The 20,171-nt window shown below is 41.2% G+C and overlaps 2 protein-coding genes across 4 annotated transcripts in view; one reads left to right on the plus strand and one right to left on the minus strand.

The window, feature by feature from the left end:
* The first annotated feature begins 3,474 nt into the window (after positions 1-3,474).
* SPX (spexin hormone) lies at positions 3,475-9,972 on the plus strand. Its single transcript, XM_013184566.3, has 6 exons — positions 3,475-4,263; positions 5,174-5,254; positions 5,383-5,440; positions 6,682-6,744; positions 7,400-7,486; positions 9,265-9,972. Exons 1-6 carry the CDS (start codon positions 4,258-4,260, stop codon positions 9,321-9,323), a joined length of 354 nt encoding a protein of 117 aa, XP_013040020.1. The 5' UTR covers positions 3,475-4,257; the 3' UTR covers positions 9,324-9,972.
* A 3,225-nt stretch (positions 9,973-13,197) lies between these two features.
* GYS2 (glycogen synthase 2) overlaps positions 13,198-20,171 on the minus strand; it is a 65,485-nt gene continuing 58,511 nt past the window's right edge. Inside the window, exons 14-16 of one of the 3 annotated variants that reach the window (XM_067000605.1) lie at positions 16,810-16,973; positions 15,369-15,449; positions 13,198-14,307 (exon numbers count right to left, since the gene is read on the minus strand). In XM_067000605.1, coding sequence (XP_066856706.1) covers positions 14,086-14,307; positions 15,369-15,449; positions 16,810-16,973 — 467 coding nt within the window. In that variant the 3' untranslated portion in view covers positions 13,198-14,085. Of the gene's footprint in view, positions 14,308-15,368; positions 15,450-16,787; positions 16,974-20,171 lie in introns of all 3 variants that reach the window. The other 2 variants (XM_067000612.1, XM_067000609.1) reach the window with 2 other exon arrangements.

Raw genomic sequence — 20,171 nt, forward strand, 5'->3', positions numbered from 1 at the left:
TAAAAAACAGGACCAAACCAAGTTGTTCAGAGATTGTACAGTTCACCACCCTGTCCATGGGCAGGATCAGTTTACCAACTAGTCCTAACAAGGGCTTGGCTAATATATTCTCTGATCTTCTCAGTGATTATATTCAAAGCCTTCTAAGGCAATCTGTATTTCACTATGCTACCGTTAGAAAGCCAGCCTTTCAATCTAACTTAAGTGCCCTTAATGCAAGTTAAGTACAATACCATTTGTCTGCAATTCCTGTTTTGCAGACTCTGCCACAATAGTTCAGTCTTTTAAGATACTAGCATTTTAAGACTAGCATGTACAGCCATAACTACACCGTGCTAGATGCTGTTCACATGACAGACGGAAGTGAGATGAATTTGCCAAAGAGTTGCCAAGCTAGCAGAAAAGCACAAAATAAATGAGAATAAACATAAGAGACAAGGGTCATGGTAACAGGGGATTTGTACCTTGACACCATCAGGATATTGTATTGGCTGACGTATGACCACCTCCACACGACAGCTACACCTTCTACTCAAGAGCAAGCAGCAGAACATTGGTGACCTTACCAGCAGTTTAAAAATAGATGGGCACAATGACTGTAGCCTATATTTTTAGGGAAAGATTTGGGAAAACACATGGTCATGAAGTAAGTCAGTGATGTATGTTTGACTCCACAAGGTAAATCTCCACCATGCAAGAACTTTCACGTACCTCAGCGCTGAACGCCAATCCCAGAAATTGGCTTTTTATCATTTACAGTGTCAGGATAAGCAGCCTCTGCCCTTTAGATCATCTTTAAGAATAAGCATAGGTTACGTTCTTTCTAATAAGGGATCCTGCTGCTACAGCTGCTACACTCTACTTCCCTCACTTAAGGTATTGATTACATGCCAAAGACACTTCCTCATTTATATGAATCAGCTGAGAAATGGCAGGATTGACAATGAGTGTTTAGTGTGCAGCTTATCACCCTGAAGTGCTGTAGTTTTTCAATGTGTCATGAACCATAACCCAATTATAGGCTGCTTCATTTTCAACAGTACAGGCTTATATATGCCTATACACATCCATTTTGTTTATTTATTTATTTATTTATTTATTTGTGAATGCAAGAACCTTCAGTAAGTGCATTTTACAATGTACAAACTATTGCCCTCTGTTGCTGTTTGCAAATAAATCGTGTCCATATGCCATCCCAGAAGTGGTTAGATTTCTGGGAGAAGTGAGAGGACCCCCTTCTCATAGAACCATGACACGAAAGAGCTATGAAGGGAGAAGGAGAGTCTTTTAAAATTTAATCACTGAAGTAGAATTGACAAACCTGGACTTCCTTGTTCTGCACACAGACTTCTTGTTTCCAGGGAGGTGGTTTTGAAATACATTTTTTTTAAACACTACAGCCACTTAGAATCCTTGGTCATAGTAAAATTAAATGGATTTAGGGCCCTAAGTCACAAAGACACAACAAGAATTTAAGGAAACCAAAAACCTTTCTTCTTTAGTCTCTGTCTGATTTCCACACTTTTTCATTAAGGATTATGAAGCTCCTAATTTTAGACCACTATGGAAATTTGATTTTGGATTGGGTTCATTTCACCTGATGTGGTCTGTGTAAAATGCCAGCTGTCTAGGCTCTGTCTGAAGCCAATGAAGAGAAACAGACATCTCCAGATGGGAATTCAGTCTTTCTCTCTTAATGTCAGATGCTCTGAGGCCAGAGGGTGCTCGTCGAGGTCCTGTTTCCCTCCACAGAGAGGCAAACTGTAGAATTGATTCAGTTCCTAGTCACAAGGAATTAGTGACAGTTTCGGTGCCCTAGGAATCCTGCCTGCTCCCACCTCCTTCTCTACAAGTGCTTAGGTCTCTTGCAGGCCTTGTGTCACAGCTGGCAGACCTGCATGGGTGTCTTAGGTGTCCTGGATGGTGTTTGGGGAAAGTAGGCTGTTTCTTGCTACTGGCTGAAACTAAACCCTTCAACTTTAGGCACTTTAATGCCATTGAGACACCTGACAGGACAGCATTAAAACAATTTTGACTGATTAGAGGATGCTGTCAAGGTCCTGAATGTGCTCTTGAGCTGATGGTCACCTGATCCCACAATAAGCCAGCTCAGGTTTTGACCTGTCCAGCTGAGCTCCCTTTTGCCCTCTGAGCAGCCTCAAACGAGCCGCAGACACCGCAAGGAGAAGAGTGGGACTGCCAACAGAGCCAAGTTTGGAAGAGAGAGCGGAACTCCAGCAACACCAACTTCAAGCAGCTGAAGACTTTGGAAAGTGGTCAAAAGATAAGAAAGGCTGAAGTTTTCTTCCTACAGTGTGGTAGTGACATAAATCATTATCCATGCCTCCCATTCTCTTCTCCTTCTCCCCACTTCCAACAGGCAGAGAAGACCTGGTTGTCTTCACAGTTAACTTGCCTCGTTCCAGTGGCAGGAGAATAAGGGCTTATTGTCTGTGCCAAACACATTCTGGTTGTTCTACCACAAGGACAACCATTGTGAAGACAATATACTTTACAGTGAGTAGTGCTGAACTTTGGGGGTTAATTTTCACAGACTCAGTTGTACTTTGTGATTCTGGCCCTTTGGTCTGTGCATAAAGAGAGGCTCCGAAGCAGCTACAGGGGACGGGTGAGTAGCTTTATCTTTTCCAAGCCTCTGCTTGTTAAATGTCTTCTGGATGCAATGCATAACCCTCTTCTAAGGCTAAGGGTTAAACATCATCAAGAAATGTCTCTGATCTGTCAGAGCAAGAAGAAAATAGCAGGGAAAATGTAAACTTCATATTGAAGAAGATGTGAGTAGAATACATTTTGCTGGATAAAGGTGCACCATGGCATGGCCTTTTTAGAGGACAGAGGTACAATGGCAGTTCCCAAACATCATGAGAGCTGCATGAGGCCAAAACCTAAACTTCCCTTTCAGTTCTTGCATCTATGCCAGAGTGAGTTGTAGCTAATGTGAGATCTTTAAGTTAGATGACCCATTCTGTCTGGCATCAGCACAGAACAGAGAGAAATTCCCCCCAAAAGCAGGAGAGTAATTGCATCTTCAGTAACAGCGTGCTTCAGAGCAGTCTCCACAGACACCTGATCTCAGGAAAAAGCTTCTACCAAGCCTTAACATTTCCTGCACACTCTTAATTCAGACTCCACATACATGAGCATGTGCTTGTCACACCTATAGGATGACTTGTATTTTTGTTACATAACAAGGTGGTTTGGTTTGTGAGGCTCCCAGAGTAGGTTTTTTTGTTGTTGTTCAGTCTTCCAATCAGCAAATTTCTGGCTCCCTGTTTGCTTCCCTTCCCCTTCTGATCCCCTCTCATTTAACAAAGGAAAAAATGAAGAAGCAGAGATAAAAACACTAGCTGCACAACAAGCAAAGCTAGGAATCAAGCATGCTTCACTCGTTGCCTGAGGACCAAAACGACCATCCATGACTGTGATGAGACAACAATCACTTAGAAGTAGCTTATGGAAATGGCTTCTCTGATTCCCTCTTCCTGCCTTTCTTCTGTTAACTGCTCCACTGCTTGACCAATTCAAGCCCACGACCTGGGCTTTTACTCCAATCAATCCATGAGACAGAAAAGTGTTTCTGGCTACTAAGGATTTTTTTTAATTATTATTTTTTTTATTCAGCTTTGTATTTTTATTCATGTGTAAGAAAAGCATATGCAAGAGATTGTTAGAGAACAAACAAGAGACTACATCCTCTAACTGTATGCTAGGAACAATCTCAAGCTAGTGACCCTTGGATAAGTCACCTTTTTCTCGATGTTGGCATGTTATGACTGGGGAGTAATTTACTACCTTTTCCAGCTTCCAAAATGACTAACAACCTGAAGTTAGATTATCCTAGGTAAATACTCATCATCCATATTAATATCTGCTTCTGGCTGTTGTTATTGATCATCTGGCAAGAAGGTGATGTTGTATTGCAAATGCACAGGGCTGATGCTGATGTATTCAGAAAGTATTCACCTGGCTAATGGGGTGCATCTTCAAGTGTGTCTATCTTTCAATCACTTCACTGACTTCCTGCAAGACTACAGGTTTCCCTCAGGAGTCATCATCATACCTTCTACTTCTCCATCTACAGGGCTGACAAAAGGTCCCTTTAGACTCCCCCACCCTGCCACAGAAGGGGAGGGGACATTCACTCTGAAGATTTAAAAAGGTACCACAAACCTGTAGGAGATCTTGTGACAAGTTATCGCAAGAAACGAAGACTGAAGATTCACCACTGCAATAAGTATGAAGGTGAGTGAGACTTTTTGGTATGTGGGAAACATTTACTTTGCAATTCAAGATTTTTCATGTGAACATAATATTTTAGGAACTGCAGTGGGGGTTAATAGTTTTAACTTAAAAATAACCTAAGATAAATATACATGTAGTTATGTTCAGTGTGCTTGAAACCACTGCATTAGAAATAAATAAGCAAAATGTGCTCTCAAAAACAGGCTGAAATAAAACACTGTGAATCATAATGGTAGATCCTCTCTGTTGCCCATCACGGTTACCAATGCATGAATAGTAACATGGTCTGTGCAAACAAGCAGATATGCAATTTGTTTGCAGAGGATTTATGCTGAATGCTTTCATTTGCATGTGCTGCATCAGCAAACAAACTCCAAGAATCAAGCAAGCCTCTCTCATGACAAGTATGTAATCGTGGTTGATGCAAATAAGATGTTATGTTTAAAAACTTCCTTTCCTGAGGAACTAGTGATCTACTTTCCCTGTTTGTTTGTTTGGAATAGCAAGTCCCCTACATTTGCTTATTGTCTAGTTTCTGTCTTCAGGTGTGGTAAAATCAAGATACATTTTATATGATATTTCCCTTTAGTTTGCACGTTATTCTCATTTCTGCAGGATCTAGTGTCCTTGTAAGCAGAAGCACAAAAGGCGTTCACCTCAATGAGAGTTCTCACCTGTATGGAACCTTTATAATGAGTAAAGAGAATAATAAAGTGTTTGATTTAACATTCATCCTCCTGTTAGATCACTGTGTATTGAAGCTGAAATAGCCACAGAGCATGAGGAGGTTGGGCAGCAAGACAGGGAGAAAGGAGGGTCTGGAAATACTCTCACATTTAGATTTGAAGTTGAGAAGATCTACAGACCTGAAACCCTTTTCTTGTGTCTTGTGGTTCTTCACTGTGCACAGGGACTCCGTAAACTGACAGCATCTTCAGTGGCACTGTTCCTTGCAGTGTCCTTCATATCTTTCTCCTGGAGTGCTCCTCAGGTAAACAGCTCACTCAGGCTGAATGTGCAGCATCCTTGAATCTCGCAGGTTTGTGCTGTGTAAGTACTTGTACTTGTTTGTAACGGCGTATGGTGCTGACATGTCTCTCTCTCTTTTTTGGCATAAAGGCTCATTTCCAAAGGAGAAACTGGACTCCCCAGGCTATGCTGTATTTGAAGGGTGCACGTAAGTCCCAAGCTCTTTAAGTTTTGAGGAGATGACTTTCTATACCACTGGATTATTCCTGATCTGCTTGGCTCCACACAAGCAGTAAATGCCTAAGGTTACTGTGGAGGTAGAAGTTCTGAACCCTACCTGGATATGCTTATCATTATTTCTCCTTGTCTTTGAAACAGTGGCATTGCCAGTATTATTACTAATTTTTAAAGAAATCAAATTGAAGAAAGCAACTTCTGGAAGAAGAAAAGCAAACCAGAAAGTACTGGAAATGTATATAGTTGGAAGTTTGATTGTAAAACCTATTGGAAAAGCAATTCTCTTAACTGAAATAATCTTAAAGGGGGTTTAAGACATACTAGATATAGTCATCATCCCTTATTCTCACTCAGGCTTTAATTAAAACATCTTCCCAAGCAATAGGATAAAACACATTCCTATTACAAGCATCTTGCATTACAGTTGGTATTCAGACCACAAGCAACCTCTTCTAAGAAGAACTTGGATGTCAGGGTTACTGATATTGTTGTAATTAACTCTTGCAAATTAACTTTTGAATTTCTGGTATTAGTGCAGAGTTAAAGGAGCATTAAACATAAAATTTAGAGTCAAGGAGAGATGATCTTGTCCTCTCATGCAGATCCACATTTAACAGAAACATTTGTGTTTTTAACAATTCTATTCTGAATTGTTTCAAAACCAAAAAGTACCAGGCAAGGTATGTATTGAGGGAGCAAAATTCCTTCAAATAAATTAAAAAAATAAAAAAAGATTTCCCCCCTCCTTTTTATTTACTTCTTCCAACTGAATAATGAATTGTTATTGTTATCTATTATTATAACTTAGTTATTTTAGTTCTTTTTCATTTTATATAACAAAATCCCTTTAAAAAACAATACTTTATAGACCGGCAAAGAGATTGAAGGCTCTTGACCATATAGGAGTCAAGGAAAAAGTGAAGAAAATATAGTAGATTCTTCCATACTGCATACAGCTTCTACAGCAGATTAATATATGAATGAAAAGTGCTGGAACAACTCCTTTTTAGAATAAAGTATGTTTGGGAGTGTTCCAGTTAAGGATGGACTATTGCTGATTTCAAAAGACCCCAGGGGGGATAAATGCATCCAATTTTATGTTTGTAGAATTAATGCTGTAACTTTGGGTTTTGAAAAGACTATAGGGGTTGTAAGGTACAAATTACAACAGATTTGCGAGGTTGTTTTCACCTTTTCCCACTGTTCTTCTAGAGGGACGGCGATTCATCTCAGATGAGAGCCAGCAAAAGGATCTGTATGACAGAATGCAGCTTGGTAAGTAAGTGCCCACAGTCTTTCCTCAGATTAGGAAAGAAATCTATAGAAACAGGAGAGGGGTTGTTTTCCTGGAATCATATTTAAGGAAGCACTTTTTTTATATAACTTCCTTTTGTTATATCCTTCATTCCAAAAAGCATATTATAAAGACCATGTATCTGATTTTCTTTTCTTGTGTACCTATGTGACTTCACTTCCATAAGTGGTGATGTTTCACATTATTAACATTCACATGATAATGTTTCACATTATCATCAGTCCCTTTGACTTTCTTTTCCCAGTGGAAAAAAATCAAATGAAATTATTAATTATGCTGAAGTGACAAGTGACGAAAGTCAACAACATTATTTCATACTAGACAATGTGCCTGGAGGAAATAACCCTGTAGCAAAACAATAACACATGAAAAAAAAATGTTCTTTTTACTTTCTAAGGAACTCTAACATAACCCCCTTTGGCAAGAAATAGCTAACCCCTTCTGTGTTAGACGTTTATCAGGCTGGTTTTGAGTACATAAAGTTATAGAGTGAAGGAAAGAGCAGTATTTTTTTCTATTTGTATCTCTAACTGTAGATATAAAAAAGCAAAGAGCAAAATAAAGAAATCGCATAAAACACTAACAAACTGGGCATCTTTGATTTTGTAATTCTAGAAACACGCAGCCAAAACACAAATCCTTTATCTCTTTCTGAAGCTGCAGCACTGTTCCTTAGTTCCTTACAGAAAGCCCAAGAACAAGGTAAATGCATGTTTTGTTTTGCCCGGAGCTTTTAAAAGGGGTTTATAAATACTTAATTTACTAACACGTTAATCTGAAAAGTCAGTCTTGAAATAAGGTGTTCCACAGAGTATATTTTATCAGGGTGTACATTTACACAAGCTAGAACATGAATCTGAGAAGTCATAGTTGGTAAACTTTTCTATAGTCTGCTTTTCATTTGCTTTTCAGATTTTTATTGGTTTAGATTCCAGGGAATGGCTATTTTGATTTGAATTTTCCAGAACAAAACTTCTACTGGGACTCCTTTTTCTACAAAACACTGCTTGTGAAATTTTCATTACTCCATTGGCTTTTCTGCCCTGGTAGAAATGCTTAAAAAGAATTCTAAAAAGCTCCAGAATAGGAGCTGTGGGATTAACATTTGGCTTCTGAGAGCTGTCACTGGCACAGCCAACAAGAGGTCCCAAGGAGATTTAGAGGCAGAGCCCTGAAATATCCTGAAAAATCCAATAATCATTCATGTATTCCCAGCCTGCCATAGAGCTTGTCCAGCCGTCCCATCTCTGTCTCCTCATCACCTGCTTCCTCACACTGCTGCTGCATACTTCTGCTTCTCAAATCAAAACCTCAAAACCTGTGCCTGTCTTTCACAGCCTCCTACAGCAGAAACCAGTTATTGAGTCAGTCTTAAATAACTTGTGTTCCCTCATCTCCTTCACGCATATTGCACCCCCTTAGATGAAGAGCCCTGTCTCCTGTCACCCAGCTCCCTCACCCTGTAATAGTTCACCTTTCCTCCCTAGACCAGCCTTCCTGCAAAGCTGTTATCCCAAACCCCTTATCTTCTGTTGCCTACATGCAGCTCACCATGCTGAGACCCTAAATCTATGCACTCTGTCTCCTGTCATAGAATCATAGAATCATTAAGGTTGGAAAAGACCTTCAAGATTATCTGATCTAAACATCACCCTACTACCAATATTACCCACTAAACCGCGTCCCTAAGTGCCAGGTCCAACCTTTCCTTGAACACCCCCAGGGATGGTGACTCCACCACTTCCCTGGGCAACCCGTTCCAATGCCTGACTGCTCTTTCTGAGAAGAAATGTCTCCTAATTTCCAACCTGAACCTCCCCTGGCACAACTTGGGGCCATTCCCTCTAGTCCTATCACTAGTTACCTGTGAGAAGAGGCTGATCCCCAACTCCCCACAGTTTCCTTTCAGGCAGCTGTAGAAAGCAATAAGGTCTCCCCTGAGCCTCTTCTTCTTCAGACTAAACAATCCCAGTTCCCTCAGCCGCTCCTCACAGGACTTGTGTTCCAGGCCCTTCACCAGCTTCGTAGCCCTTCTCTGGACGTGCCCCAGGGCCTCGATGTCCATCTTGTACTGAGAGGCCCAAAACTGAACACAGTACTCAAGGTGTGACCTCACCAGAGCTGAGTACAGGTACCCTTCACCTCTTCAGTTACACAGATTAATTTTTTGCCCATTGCATAGAATCCTCTTGACTGAGAGAAATGTGCAAATACAGAACAAATATATTGTTTTTTTCTGCATGAAAAATTTGTGCCTTTTACCAAAATATTTCCCTGGACATGCCTTGCTCCTCAACAAACAGAAAAATTCCTACATTTAAAATGACAGCAGGCATGATTACTTCTTTTTTCATCATTTAGCTAAGCAGTCAGATTACACTAGGGCTGTCCCTGAGGTATATTTATATCCTGAAAACGATGGGTGACTGAACTTTCCTTTATCTACATCTTATTTTTCCCCATTGTGTCTTGTCTTACAGTTGAAGAAGAAAATGGTGATCACCCTGGCTACTTGACGGATAATTTATCAAATTGGTGAAATATTTCAAATTTCTTTAACATTTGTATTCTGTATACCCTGAAACCATGATTTGTGTAAACAGAGTATTTCATTCATCCTCACTTAAGTTCCAAAAGAGTCACATATTTATTCATAGCAATGGTTTGAATACAAACTGATTAAAAGTTACCAATTCAGCTAAAGATATTATTTGTAAAGTTCTTGCCTTGTTTAGATCATTTTGTACTTCTCGTTCAAAATTTAAAATACACTGTTCCATCTTAGCTGAAAGGATTATTAAAGCTGTCCTTTTGCACAATTACTTTATTAAAATCAAATTTTCAATAGTGAGTGGAAAACCTTTTGCCACCTTCTACCCAGCTGTACGTCGGAGCCATTTTTATTTCCAATTAAGGTGGATTCCTTCATTTCTGGCCCTGTATGTTGGTGAAGGTTAGTACAGGATTAGGGACTCAGTAGGGTCCATGGCATACAGTCACTACTGCTGCATATGGTACAGATCTGCTGGAGCTGGTGGTGGCACACTAGTTACAAATCTAGTGTCATATGTGACAGCTGGCACACAGAATATAGTTGCATCATTCTTGTACATTTTTGTTGTTTTTTAAGTTTTCAAACTGAAATGATATATAAAATGGTTAATTATTCCATGCTGATAAAGATATATTGAACATTATTCATGCAGTTTTGTGGTTTTACTGGAAAGCCCTCTGTAGTTCTCATGTAATTAAAAAATAGCCACATGATTCTTGTGTCCAAGTAACTATGTTTTATTTTTTTAACCTTTAGCCCTGGTCCTGCTCTTCATCATTTAATACTACTTTCCTCAGATCTTTCTCATGACACTGCTAATTATTTTTGTTAACTCACACATAATGCTTCTCCTCAACACAAAGAAATGCATCTGAAGAGGAATTAATTTCTATCATGGGGCCATAGGCATTTTCAGTAATTGTTTTTAGTTTATGTCACTTCATGAAGGAACATAGAAGAAATCAAAATCTCCTTGTTTGTTTATTTTTAAGCAGTAATATATCTATTAATAGCAGTGTATACTATATGACAGAATGAATTCTAAAGACACCACAGTCTTTTCATTCATTTAGTAACTCTGTTTCAAGAATGTTCTGAAAGTGCATTAAGTTAATTTTCACCAAAATTTGCAGTACGATCAATCAGTATTAAGACAAAAAGTAGGACATCTGATTTAGTATTCTGAAATTCATGTCCCTCTAAATGTCCTAGAAATACAAAAACTGTACTAATCTCATTCTCCATTGACTTTTGTATGTATTCCTGTGGATCTGAGCTCACTAGTTTAAATGTGTTTTTTTTTGCTTTGTTTTGTTTTGTTGTTGTTGTTGTTGTTTTGTTTTGTTTTGTTTTGTTTTGTTTTTTCCAAGTATCATGAACCAGAATAACAATTCTGTCTTAGGACAGAGCTGTCTGTGAAACCCCAGTATTTTCAATATGGCAGATAATTGCTTATGTAACATAAAGCTGCTACTAACCTTGTCAGATAACAGTATCAGTTAGAAAACTGGGGCATTTAAGTTAGACAGCCTGTTGCCTTGTCTGAATGAGAAGCCATTCCCCCTAACATTGCACATTCAAAAGGCAGAAATGTTTTGCCATCCTTAAAACTGCCTTGCTACTGATATCTGGTCCTAACACACAAGGCAGAACTACAATAAGCCTAAAGGTGGGAGGCAGAGGTTACTTTGTCCCCTGCAGGAGTATTTCTGAGAAGACTGAGCATGGTATTCACTTTAGTTATATCTCAAAAATTGTGCACTTTCTGTCACTGGGCTGGTGCTCACAACGTGTGAGCATGATGAAAAAAACATAGCTGACTTTCTACAAGATGTCATTCCAACTCTCTAAGTGAACCTGAAGTCATGATCATACATGTTGCTTATTTTTCTCCTTGTCCAGAAAGAAAAAGCGTAGCTGTCTTAATGCAACTCCAGCAAAACCCTTCCAGATTCAATACTGTCAGGGCTGTGTCTCCATCATTTAGCAAGATCTATAGTTATGTGTGTAGTGATCATATCTTCCAGCACTGAAATGATGCTGGGTCTGGAATGATGATAAACAGATGTTCACCAGCTTGTCACTACTAGAACATTTGTAGGCAACAAAGGAAGTGCTGGATCATTCTCAGATGATGTTAATGCAAATTACAGGGAATTTGGGGTGAAATGCTTTTCTTCAGTATAACAGTGCATTGAGATACAAGCAATAGTGCTAGGCTTCCTGAAATCCTTTTTTTTTTTTTTTTAAGAGAAAGTTAACTTTCAATCAATATGCCCTTTAAATCCTTTCAATGTTCTTTTAGAATCACAGAATCATTTAGTTTGGAAAAGACCTCTACTACCTCACCAGAGCTGAGTACAGGGAGATGATCACTTCCCTAGTGCTGCTGGCCACGCTGGTTCTGATACAATCCAGGCTGCGGCTGGCCTTCTTGGCCACCTGAGCACACTGCTGGCTCATATTCAACTTGCTATTGACCAATAACCCCAGGTCCCTTTCCACTGGGCAGCTTTCCAGACACTCTTCCCCCAGCCTGTAGCATTGCATGGGGTTATACCACAAGTGCAGGACCTGACACTTAACCTTGTTGAACTTCATACAGTTGGCCTTGGCCTGTCAATCCAGCCTATCCAGATCCCTCTGTAGAGCCTACCTACCCTCGAGCAGATCAACACTTGCGCCCAGCTTGGTGTGGTCTGCAAACTTACTGAGGGTGCACTCAACCCCTCGTCCAGATCGTTGATAAAGATACTGAAGAGCACTGGCCCCAATACTGAGTCCCGGGGAACAACATTTGTGATCAGCTGCCAACTGGATTTAACTCCATTCACCACAACTCTTTGGGCCTGGCCACCCAGCCAATTTTTTACCCAGCAAAGAGTACACCCATACAAGCCATGAGCAGTCAGTTTTTCCAGGAGAACGCTGTGGAGAACAGTGTTGCACCCTTAAACATCATATTCATTGACTCTGCAAGGTAACTGATTAAATCCACACCAGCAAAGAACACACGTTTTTGAGCTCACAGAATGCAGTTCTCCACTTAGTAAAATGTATGAAGAAAATACATGTGGTATCTTTGTTTTTACTGCTTTCACATGAAAAATACTTATTAATCATTTTTAATTACTTTGTAAGTGGCTAAACAATAGTGACTCCTTCTAAATCCAGTCAAGTTTTTGCCATAAAACTTGAACATGTCTTCTGAGAATAGGTATTTTTTCAGTTATCCAAATCAGCTTAAGAATGAAAGTCCAATTTTAAAACTGATTTTAGGTGACCAAAAATACAGATAGGCACTTAATCACTTTTATTCTATATGATCTATAGTAAGAACCATGTCTTCAAGTGTTGGTTAAGTGTTTGAAAGGTAGGTATCTAATCAAAGCTGCCCATGTAAGCTCTCCCTAGAAGAGACAGTGAAGGTAAATACCTCTAGAGGTCAGATCATCCTACCTGCTGAGGAACAGCCTGAATCAATTCCTGGAAATGTCTTTTCTTAAACAGCTTGAGAAATTCTTGATTTTCAAACTTCTAAATAAAAGATGGATCTCCTTCCTAGTGTTTTCATGTTAAGATCTACTTCTGAAGATCTTTTTTCAGGCACTCTCTGCTTCTCTGAAAATTAAAATACCTTTGAAAAACATAACACAAATTAGATGTCTGGTTTTCATTGTAAGGTTCATTTATTCCCCAAACACTTTGAAAAGAAGTTTCATGTGCTTTTTACAAATTATGTCTGTGGGGAAGATATGTTTTTGGAATTAGTTTAGAATTATTTTTTAAGATTAGGTTTCTTCCACAGAAGTGAAATAGAGCATGAACTAATGGGGAAATTGGAAGAATTGAAATGCACAACTTTGAATGTTTTCACATTACTCTGTGGCATGTAGGTTTGCCTGCATGAGAAGGTGTTAATTAAGCAATTTTTTGTCATTTTCTTTAACCAAATAACATTCATTTCTTCCCTGAACTAGTTGGTTAACAAACTTAATGTAAGACATGATGAAAACAATTAAAGAAACATACCAGAGAAATGAGAAAATAAACAGTCTGCTGTTTATTGTGGGTCTAAATGACTTCAGGAAGATGATTTTCATTTATCTCTAAAATTCAAATGCCCACTGCATAAGACTTTATATTGTTCCACAGTATATTTTACCACTGAATCAAAACACTTCCATGTGCGGAAAAAAAATACTTTAAATGGTGTAAGCTTACAGTAAGATAAACAGCATAAGGAAAAATAAAGACCATTTTGTTTTCAGTAAATCTTTTTTAACCCTGATAAGGTTTCCTCAGTGTAACACTTTTTTTTTCTCTACATTTTCTGAGCTCTGGTTTAAAGATCACTTCAGTTTGGGAGGGGAAAATGGGGGACATAAATGAAGCAAGAGTTCATTTGGAACAACCATAACAGAACTATCAGCATAGACCATGATTAATATAGACGATTATGCAGACAAAGGTATGATCTACAGTTTGTATAAGCTCCTGAGGGGACTATCACATTCTCTAGGTTTACTAAGCTTGAAAAATTTCTTCTACCTTCACTGGGCACAGAAGAATTGTCATTTAAACTACTTTCAAGGTGAAATAATATTAGGCTTCCCAACAGTGTAACTTAAGTAACATTTAAGATTCTCCTAATCACAACACACTGTCCTTAACACAAAGCTTGCCAAGCCTACGGCAGAAACTCTTGAATGGATGAAGAGACCCTGATACAGTGAGAGCAACACATTCAGTTCCTGTACTCTCCATGCTGCTTTGTCTTTCCTTGAGGTAAGACTCCAAGGGAAAAGGGAGATTTGATGTTTTGCCTATCCCTTTCAGCCTCTTCATCCTCATCATATCTTTCATCCTCATCTTCATCTTCACCTTCACTGTGGTGAGGGCTGGAATGCTGAGAGACAGAAGGTGATGGTGGCACTGACGAAGGTCTGGGGTACCTGAAACCTTCAGTCTGGCAGAGAGAGAAGCAAGTTGTACGTTATCACAGTGTTCCTCAGTTGGTTGTGTACAGCAATTAAAGGCAGTCAGCACTTCAAGGCAAACCACTGATGATGGCATGTAAGCTAGACCACTCCAAAATTAAACTCCCTTAAATACAGGTCCTCTCAGTCCTTCTCTGATAGGAAGTATTTGCCTGTATGGCAGTGATCTTTAGCTTGTATCATAAACAATACGCTTCCTTTCCAGCATTGTTTCTTTGACTTATTGAGCATTAAAACCCTCAATTCTACATGAAATCCTCCTAAACTCTCTAGTCAGAATGTTCTGACTGAAATTCAGAATTAGTCTGAAGTTTTGAACAATTTTCTAGTTATATGTCAATTTCTGCAAAACCAGAGCCAAAGAAGGAGTCTTGGCCTGAGCCTTCCAACCTAGGTGATTCTGTGATTCTGTGATTCCTTTCTTCTTATTATTTGAAAACTTGAGTTGCTCTGGGGGTGTCTGGACTGAATTTGAGCAGCATCCCTTCTAAAATTGGTGCTAACGTGCACTACACAAGAACTGATTGAAAGTATGCCTTTAAATTGGACCCCTTGCAGTTCCAGCCACAGCCTTCTCCTCACATACCCTGTTTAGATGAATGCAGTGTTTTGCCTCGTTTTCCCTTGGTATCTTTTCCCAGCTTCCCTTTTATTACTGGATTTGTGCAGAGCATCTCCATGGAGTTTACCAGGAGCAAAATTAGAAGCTGACGCTTTTCTAAGGAATTCCAAGGACCAGTTCTTCAGCTGGTCTAAAGTGGCATAGTCCCATCCAGATCACTCTAAATCACTGGAAGAACTGTCCCTGTATTGCACATGGTATCCTTACTGTTTGCATTTGATATCATTACAACTTGTGACTGGAGCTTGGGTCTACATCTTAAGATTTTAACTGTGAGCTAATTTATCTGCAGTTAGAACAAAACTTGCTGACTGACTCTCTCTCTCTCAAACATGCACACATTCTCTTTCTTTCTCTCTGTAGAGCAGCCAAAATGCAGATGAACTCATCTCCAAAAGCAGACTGTACCTTTGGTGGAGCACTTGGTTCCATCTCAAATTTATCAGGGAATGTTCTGCTGAGGGCCAAGTGTCTGGCATGCATGTAATACTGCAACATAAAAGAGAAACCTTTACAAGTCAAGGAGGACGGTGGATTTACACAGAAAAAAAAGGAACGTAACATGAATATCTTCTCAAAGGTGATGCTAAACAAAGCCTGAACCTGTGTTTAGCTAAAGAGAATCCAAATGGTTTTGCTACCTGTAACAAACACATCACTGTGAAGTAATGAGCTCCAAAGTAGAGCTGAAGCTGGAACAGAAGCTGAATAAGGTTCTTTTAAGTCTAAGGTGTACCAAGTTGGAAAACAGTACTCATCTCAGTCGGTGTAGTTTGGTGTAGAGTGACAGGCATTCTTTATCCCTCAAGACAGAACTGTGTCTTTTTAAAACCAGGAAATTTTACATCTCTAAATATGTATGTGTATATACTTAAACTTTGGGCTCATTCTTGCATACAGAGCATGTGTAACAGTTACAAAGAAGAAACATTTATGAACTTCTGAGGCTTGGCACATAAGAATTTGGTAAAAACATTTGATGGATCCATTATATTCACCAGTCTCCATCACCTGTATTAAAAAAACAGCCTGTGTCAGTCTTATATTGTGTCAGGAGTAATATAAACAGAAAGGATCTCACACAGATACCAAAGCAGAGCAAGGTCCAAAATCATTACAAAACTGATATATATGGATCCTTCCACTCCTTTGCTCCTGTGGACTTAATATTGCTTTGCTATTTCTTAGTAGGTGGTACTGTGGTGTTTTCTATGTCAAATCAAAAACAGTTTTGCCTTTAAGGTACAGATTTAGTTTAGGAGTTCTGACGATCCACAAGACCCAGCAGCCTTTCAGGAAGAATGGATAGAATCAGAGGACCATTAAGGTTGGAAAAGACTTCCTAGATCATCTGGTCCAATCATCACCCTACTACCAATGTCACCCACTAAACCATGTCCCTAAGCACCAGGTCCAACTTTTCCTTGAACACCCCCAGAGATGGTGATGCCACCACTTCTCTGGGCAACCCATTCCAATGCCTGACTACTCTTTCTGCGAAGAAATAGGATCCTTGAAAAGAGTCCAGATGACTTTGGAGCACAAATCTTACTCAGTTAGTGTAGGGGTGCTGTTTTTCTCAGAGGCACAAGCTTTTTGCATTGACTAGCATGAGAGGTACAAAAAACTCAGTGTGATTGGCTTCTGCTCTAACCTATTCAGTTAAGTCAAGTCCCTCCATACCACTGGACAATGGAAGCATTACAATGAAATGTAAAGACGGGCTTTGTCTTTAGCACCTTTGATGGGTGCCTTTCAGAACAGGGGTGCCTCCTTGCAGAGTAGCATGATGCTGAAGACAGACACTGTGTCTGGAGCTTTTAATACCTCTATTAATAGTTTCACACACCCTGCCTAGGTATCTCCAGTCCAACAGATCTGAAAGCCTCTCAGTTCGGTTTCTTTGGATGATCCTCTGGCGACGGGACTGCTGACAAAATCCATACAGGAACTGAGTCAGCTGGTTGCATGATTCATCAGGTGAGCGGAACCTCCTGTCAACTATGTAGATCCCTAAAAGACACAAAAAAGGAGATGAGTTGAATTGAAACTGACCTCTTACATTTCCATTCTACTTTCTGTCACATAGACTTACAAACATTACATGTGTTAGATGTCCTTTTTAATGTTGGGAGGCAGTTGGTTATAACTGGAACATTTGCTACTATTTTGATGGCATTCAAAGATGTAGGGAAATATGTATTTTTTTTTACTTCAATTTTCTTTACCTTTCAAGCTGAAATACAGCAGATTACTCAAAACTTAGAGGCTTTCTTGTTGTTTCTCTTGTGTAAATATATCCAAAAGGATTCAAGATTTTCTCGATAAAGACATATCACTTTTATCTCCCATCATTTTTAAAATACTGGCTGCTTAAAAAATATCTAATGCTTTCCAAGTTTGCACTAGAATTTATAAATGTGGATGGTCAGAATCAGTCTGTAGGACATGGGCTGTGTTTTCAGTACAAATACAAGTGTCTTGAACAGAGACAAGCTAACTCACACACATTAATCAATGCACAACTCTGGCTGAGAGAGGGCAGAGGTAAACTTTGCCTCTGTGTAGTTTGCCAAGATCAATACATTATTCTTGTCCCCAGGGTGTTGGAAAGAAAAGGAGGACAGACTTCAGTTATCTCAATAGATAAGACAGACACACAACTACCTTAACTGAACTGCTTGGTGTTCCCTAGGAATGTATAAGTTACGTCAATGCCCACACCCGTATTTTTGCAGAGAAGAGCAAGTGACCTATGCTCTCTGTATATATATATATTATATATAATATTATATTAATATAATTAATATAATATAATATTATGTTTTATATATATATATATATATAATAATGTCCTGCTGGAGCTCCTGCCTGGCCCTGCCCTGTCCAGTCTACGGGAGCAGCCTTGGGCTCTGTGTGGCTCATGGTGACCTAAGCCCCATGTCTGGCCAGTCTCCATGTGGGATTGCACACTTGACGAAACAGTGCTGGGAACGGGGGAGACCACAGGCCACAGACAGAAGACACATGGGGAGCGAGGAGCAGGACAACACACCCCTTTCCTGGGGACGTGCCACCCTCGATAGGCAAAGTCAAAGGCCAGCACCCATCCAGGTAGAGCAAAGGTAAGAAATACAAGTGCAAACAGCAATGGCCCATCTGGTCAACCACATTCCCCAGATTTGCCACAGCTCACGTGCCATGGTTGGGCATAACAACGTGAGAAAAAGGCAATAGTAAATCTATCCAGGGAAATATAAAGTATTACAAACGTTATGGCGGATGGCATGAAAGCTCTACAGAGGGCTCGAGGCCACATGGCAAATGGCAATGCAACACCAGCTGGCATTACACTACATATCTGTGCCAAAGGAGGTGTTAGTAATCTCATGAATGCCAGTGGTTGTCTTTACGTAGACTGAGGGAAAAGCAAAGAAACAGATGTAATGAAAACCAAAAGGCACGCTCATGCTTTTCATAAACTGGAAACACATTCTACAGGTGGGGTGTGATATAAACAACGTGTCCATGGAGATCCACCAGTTGTGGCTGGGATCTGCATGTACATGCATGTGATCTGACACAGCCTGGCCAGCAGCAGAGACCCTGCAGGTGGCTGCCAGGGCACTGGGGGGGGGGGGAGCTAGGGGGGGGAGGAAGGCAATGGGAAGCCTTGATGGGAAGATGGGAACCCAGTCTGGTTGGTCCCAATAACTTAAGAAAGCATGTGGGAACATAGGAATTGCTGCAGGGCTGTTGGACCGAGGGCTTCAAGGCTGGGAGATAGCGCTGGCAGAGCTCCCCACACCACTAATTGTGGGACGGGTTCTGCTGCTGTTTGAGGGGTCCGGGCAGGAAGTGGGAGGGCAGAGGGTCCGAGCTGTTCCTTGAGAGATCCTGGCAGGGGTGCTGGGTGGAGAGAGAGTCCAAGCTGCTTATTAAAGGATCCTAGCAGGGTGCTGGGTAGAAAGAGGGGCTGTGCCGCTACTCGATGGATCAGGGCAGGGGTGCTGGGCGGGCAGAGGATTCAAGCCGCAACTTGAGGGATCCAGGTGGGGTGCTGGGTGGCTGGGAGGGGGAGGTTCCGTGCTGCTACCTGAGGGATCTGGGCAGAGAGGGTTTGAGCCACTTCTAGAGGGATCTGAGCAGGGGCGGTGGGAGGACACAGGAGCCAGGCCGCTACTTGACAGATCCGGCAAGGGTGCTGGGTGGGCAGAGGGGTAGGAAGAGTGGCTGTGCTGCTACCTGAGGGGTCTGGGTAGGGCTGCTGGGTGGAGAGAGGGTCTGTGACGCTAATTAAGGGACCCCAGCAGGGGTACTAGGTGGAAAGAGGGGTCTACAGCTAATTAAGGGATCCCAGCTGGGGTGCTGGGCAGAAAGAAGGCCTGTACTGCCACTTGACAGACCTGGACTGGGGAGGTGGGAGGGCGGAGGGTCTGTGCCGTTATTTAAGGAGTCACAGCAGGAGTGCTGGTTGGAAAGAGGGGCTCTGTGCCTCTTATGGGATCTGGGCAGGGGTTGTGGAAGGGAAGAGGGGGCTCTGCAGCTACTTGAGGCATCAGGGCAGGGGAGGTGGAAGGACAGAGGGTCTGAGCTGCTACTTGGCAGATCCCAGCAGGGTACTGGTTGGGCAGAGGAGTGGAAATGGTGACTGTGCTGCTACCTGAAGGGTCTGGGTGGAGAGAAGGCCTCTACCACTAATTAAGATACCACAGAAAGGGTACTGGGTAGAGAGGGAGGCTCTGTCTCTACTTGTGGGATCCAGGCAGGGGTGGTGGGAGGACAGGTGGCCTCTGCCACTATGTGTGGGATCTGGGAGATTGGTGGACAGAGGGCTCAAGCCACTTATTAAGGGATCCCAGCAGGGTACTAGGTAGAAGGGGACTGTGCGCTGGGTGGGTAGAGGATCCAAGCCACAGCTTGAGGGATCCAGGAGGGGTACTGGGTGGAAAGAGGGTCCGTGCCGCTGCCTGAAGGATCTGGGGAGGGGTGGTAGGTGGACAGGGCTTGAGCTACTTCCAGAAGGGTCTGGAATTAAAGGATCGTGGTGGGGTGGTGGGCACAAAGAGGTGCTCTGTCACTTGCTACCTCTGGGACTGGGAGAGGGGAGGTGGGAGGACAGAGGGTCCGAGCTGCTACTTGAGGGATCTGGGCAGGGGTGCTGGGTGGACAGAGGGGCTCTGCCGCTAACTAAAGGCTCCTGGCAGGGGT

This window comes from Anser cygnoides, chromosome 1, assembly GCF_040182565.1.
Source record: "Anser cygnoides isolate HZ-2024a breed goose chromosome 1, Taihu_goose_T2T_genome, whole genome shotgun sequence".
Lineage (NCBI taxonomy): Eukaryota > Metazoa > Chordata > Aves > Anseriformes > Anatidae > Anser > Anser cygnoides.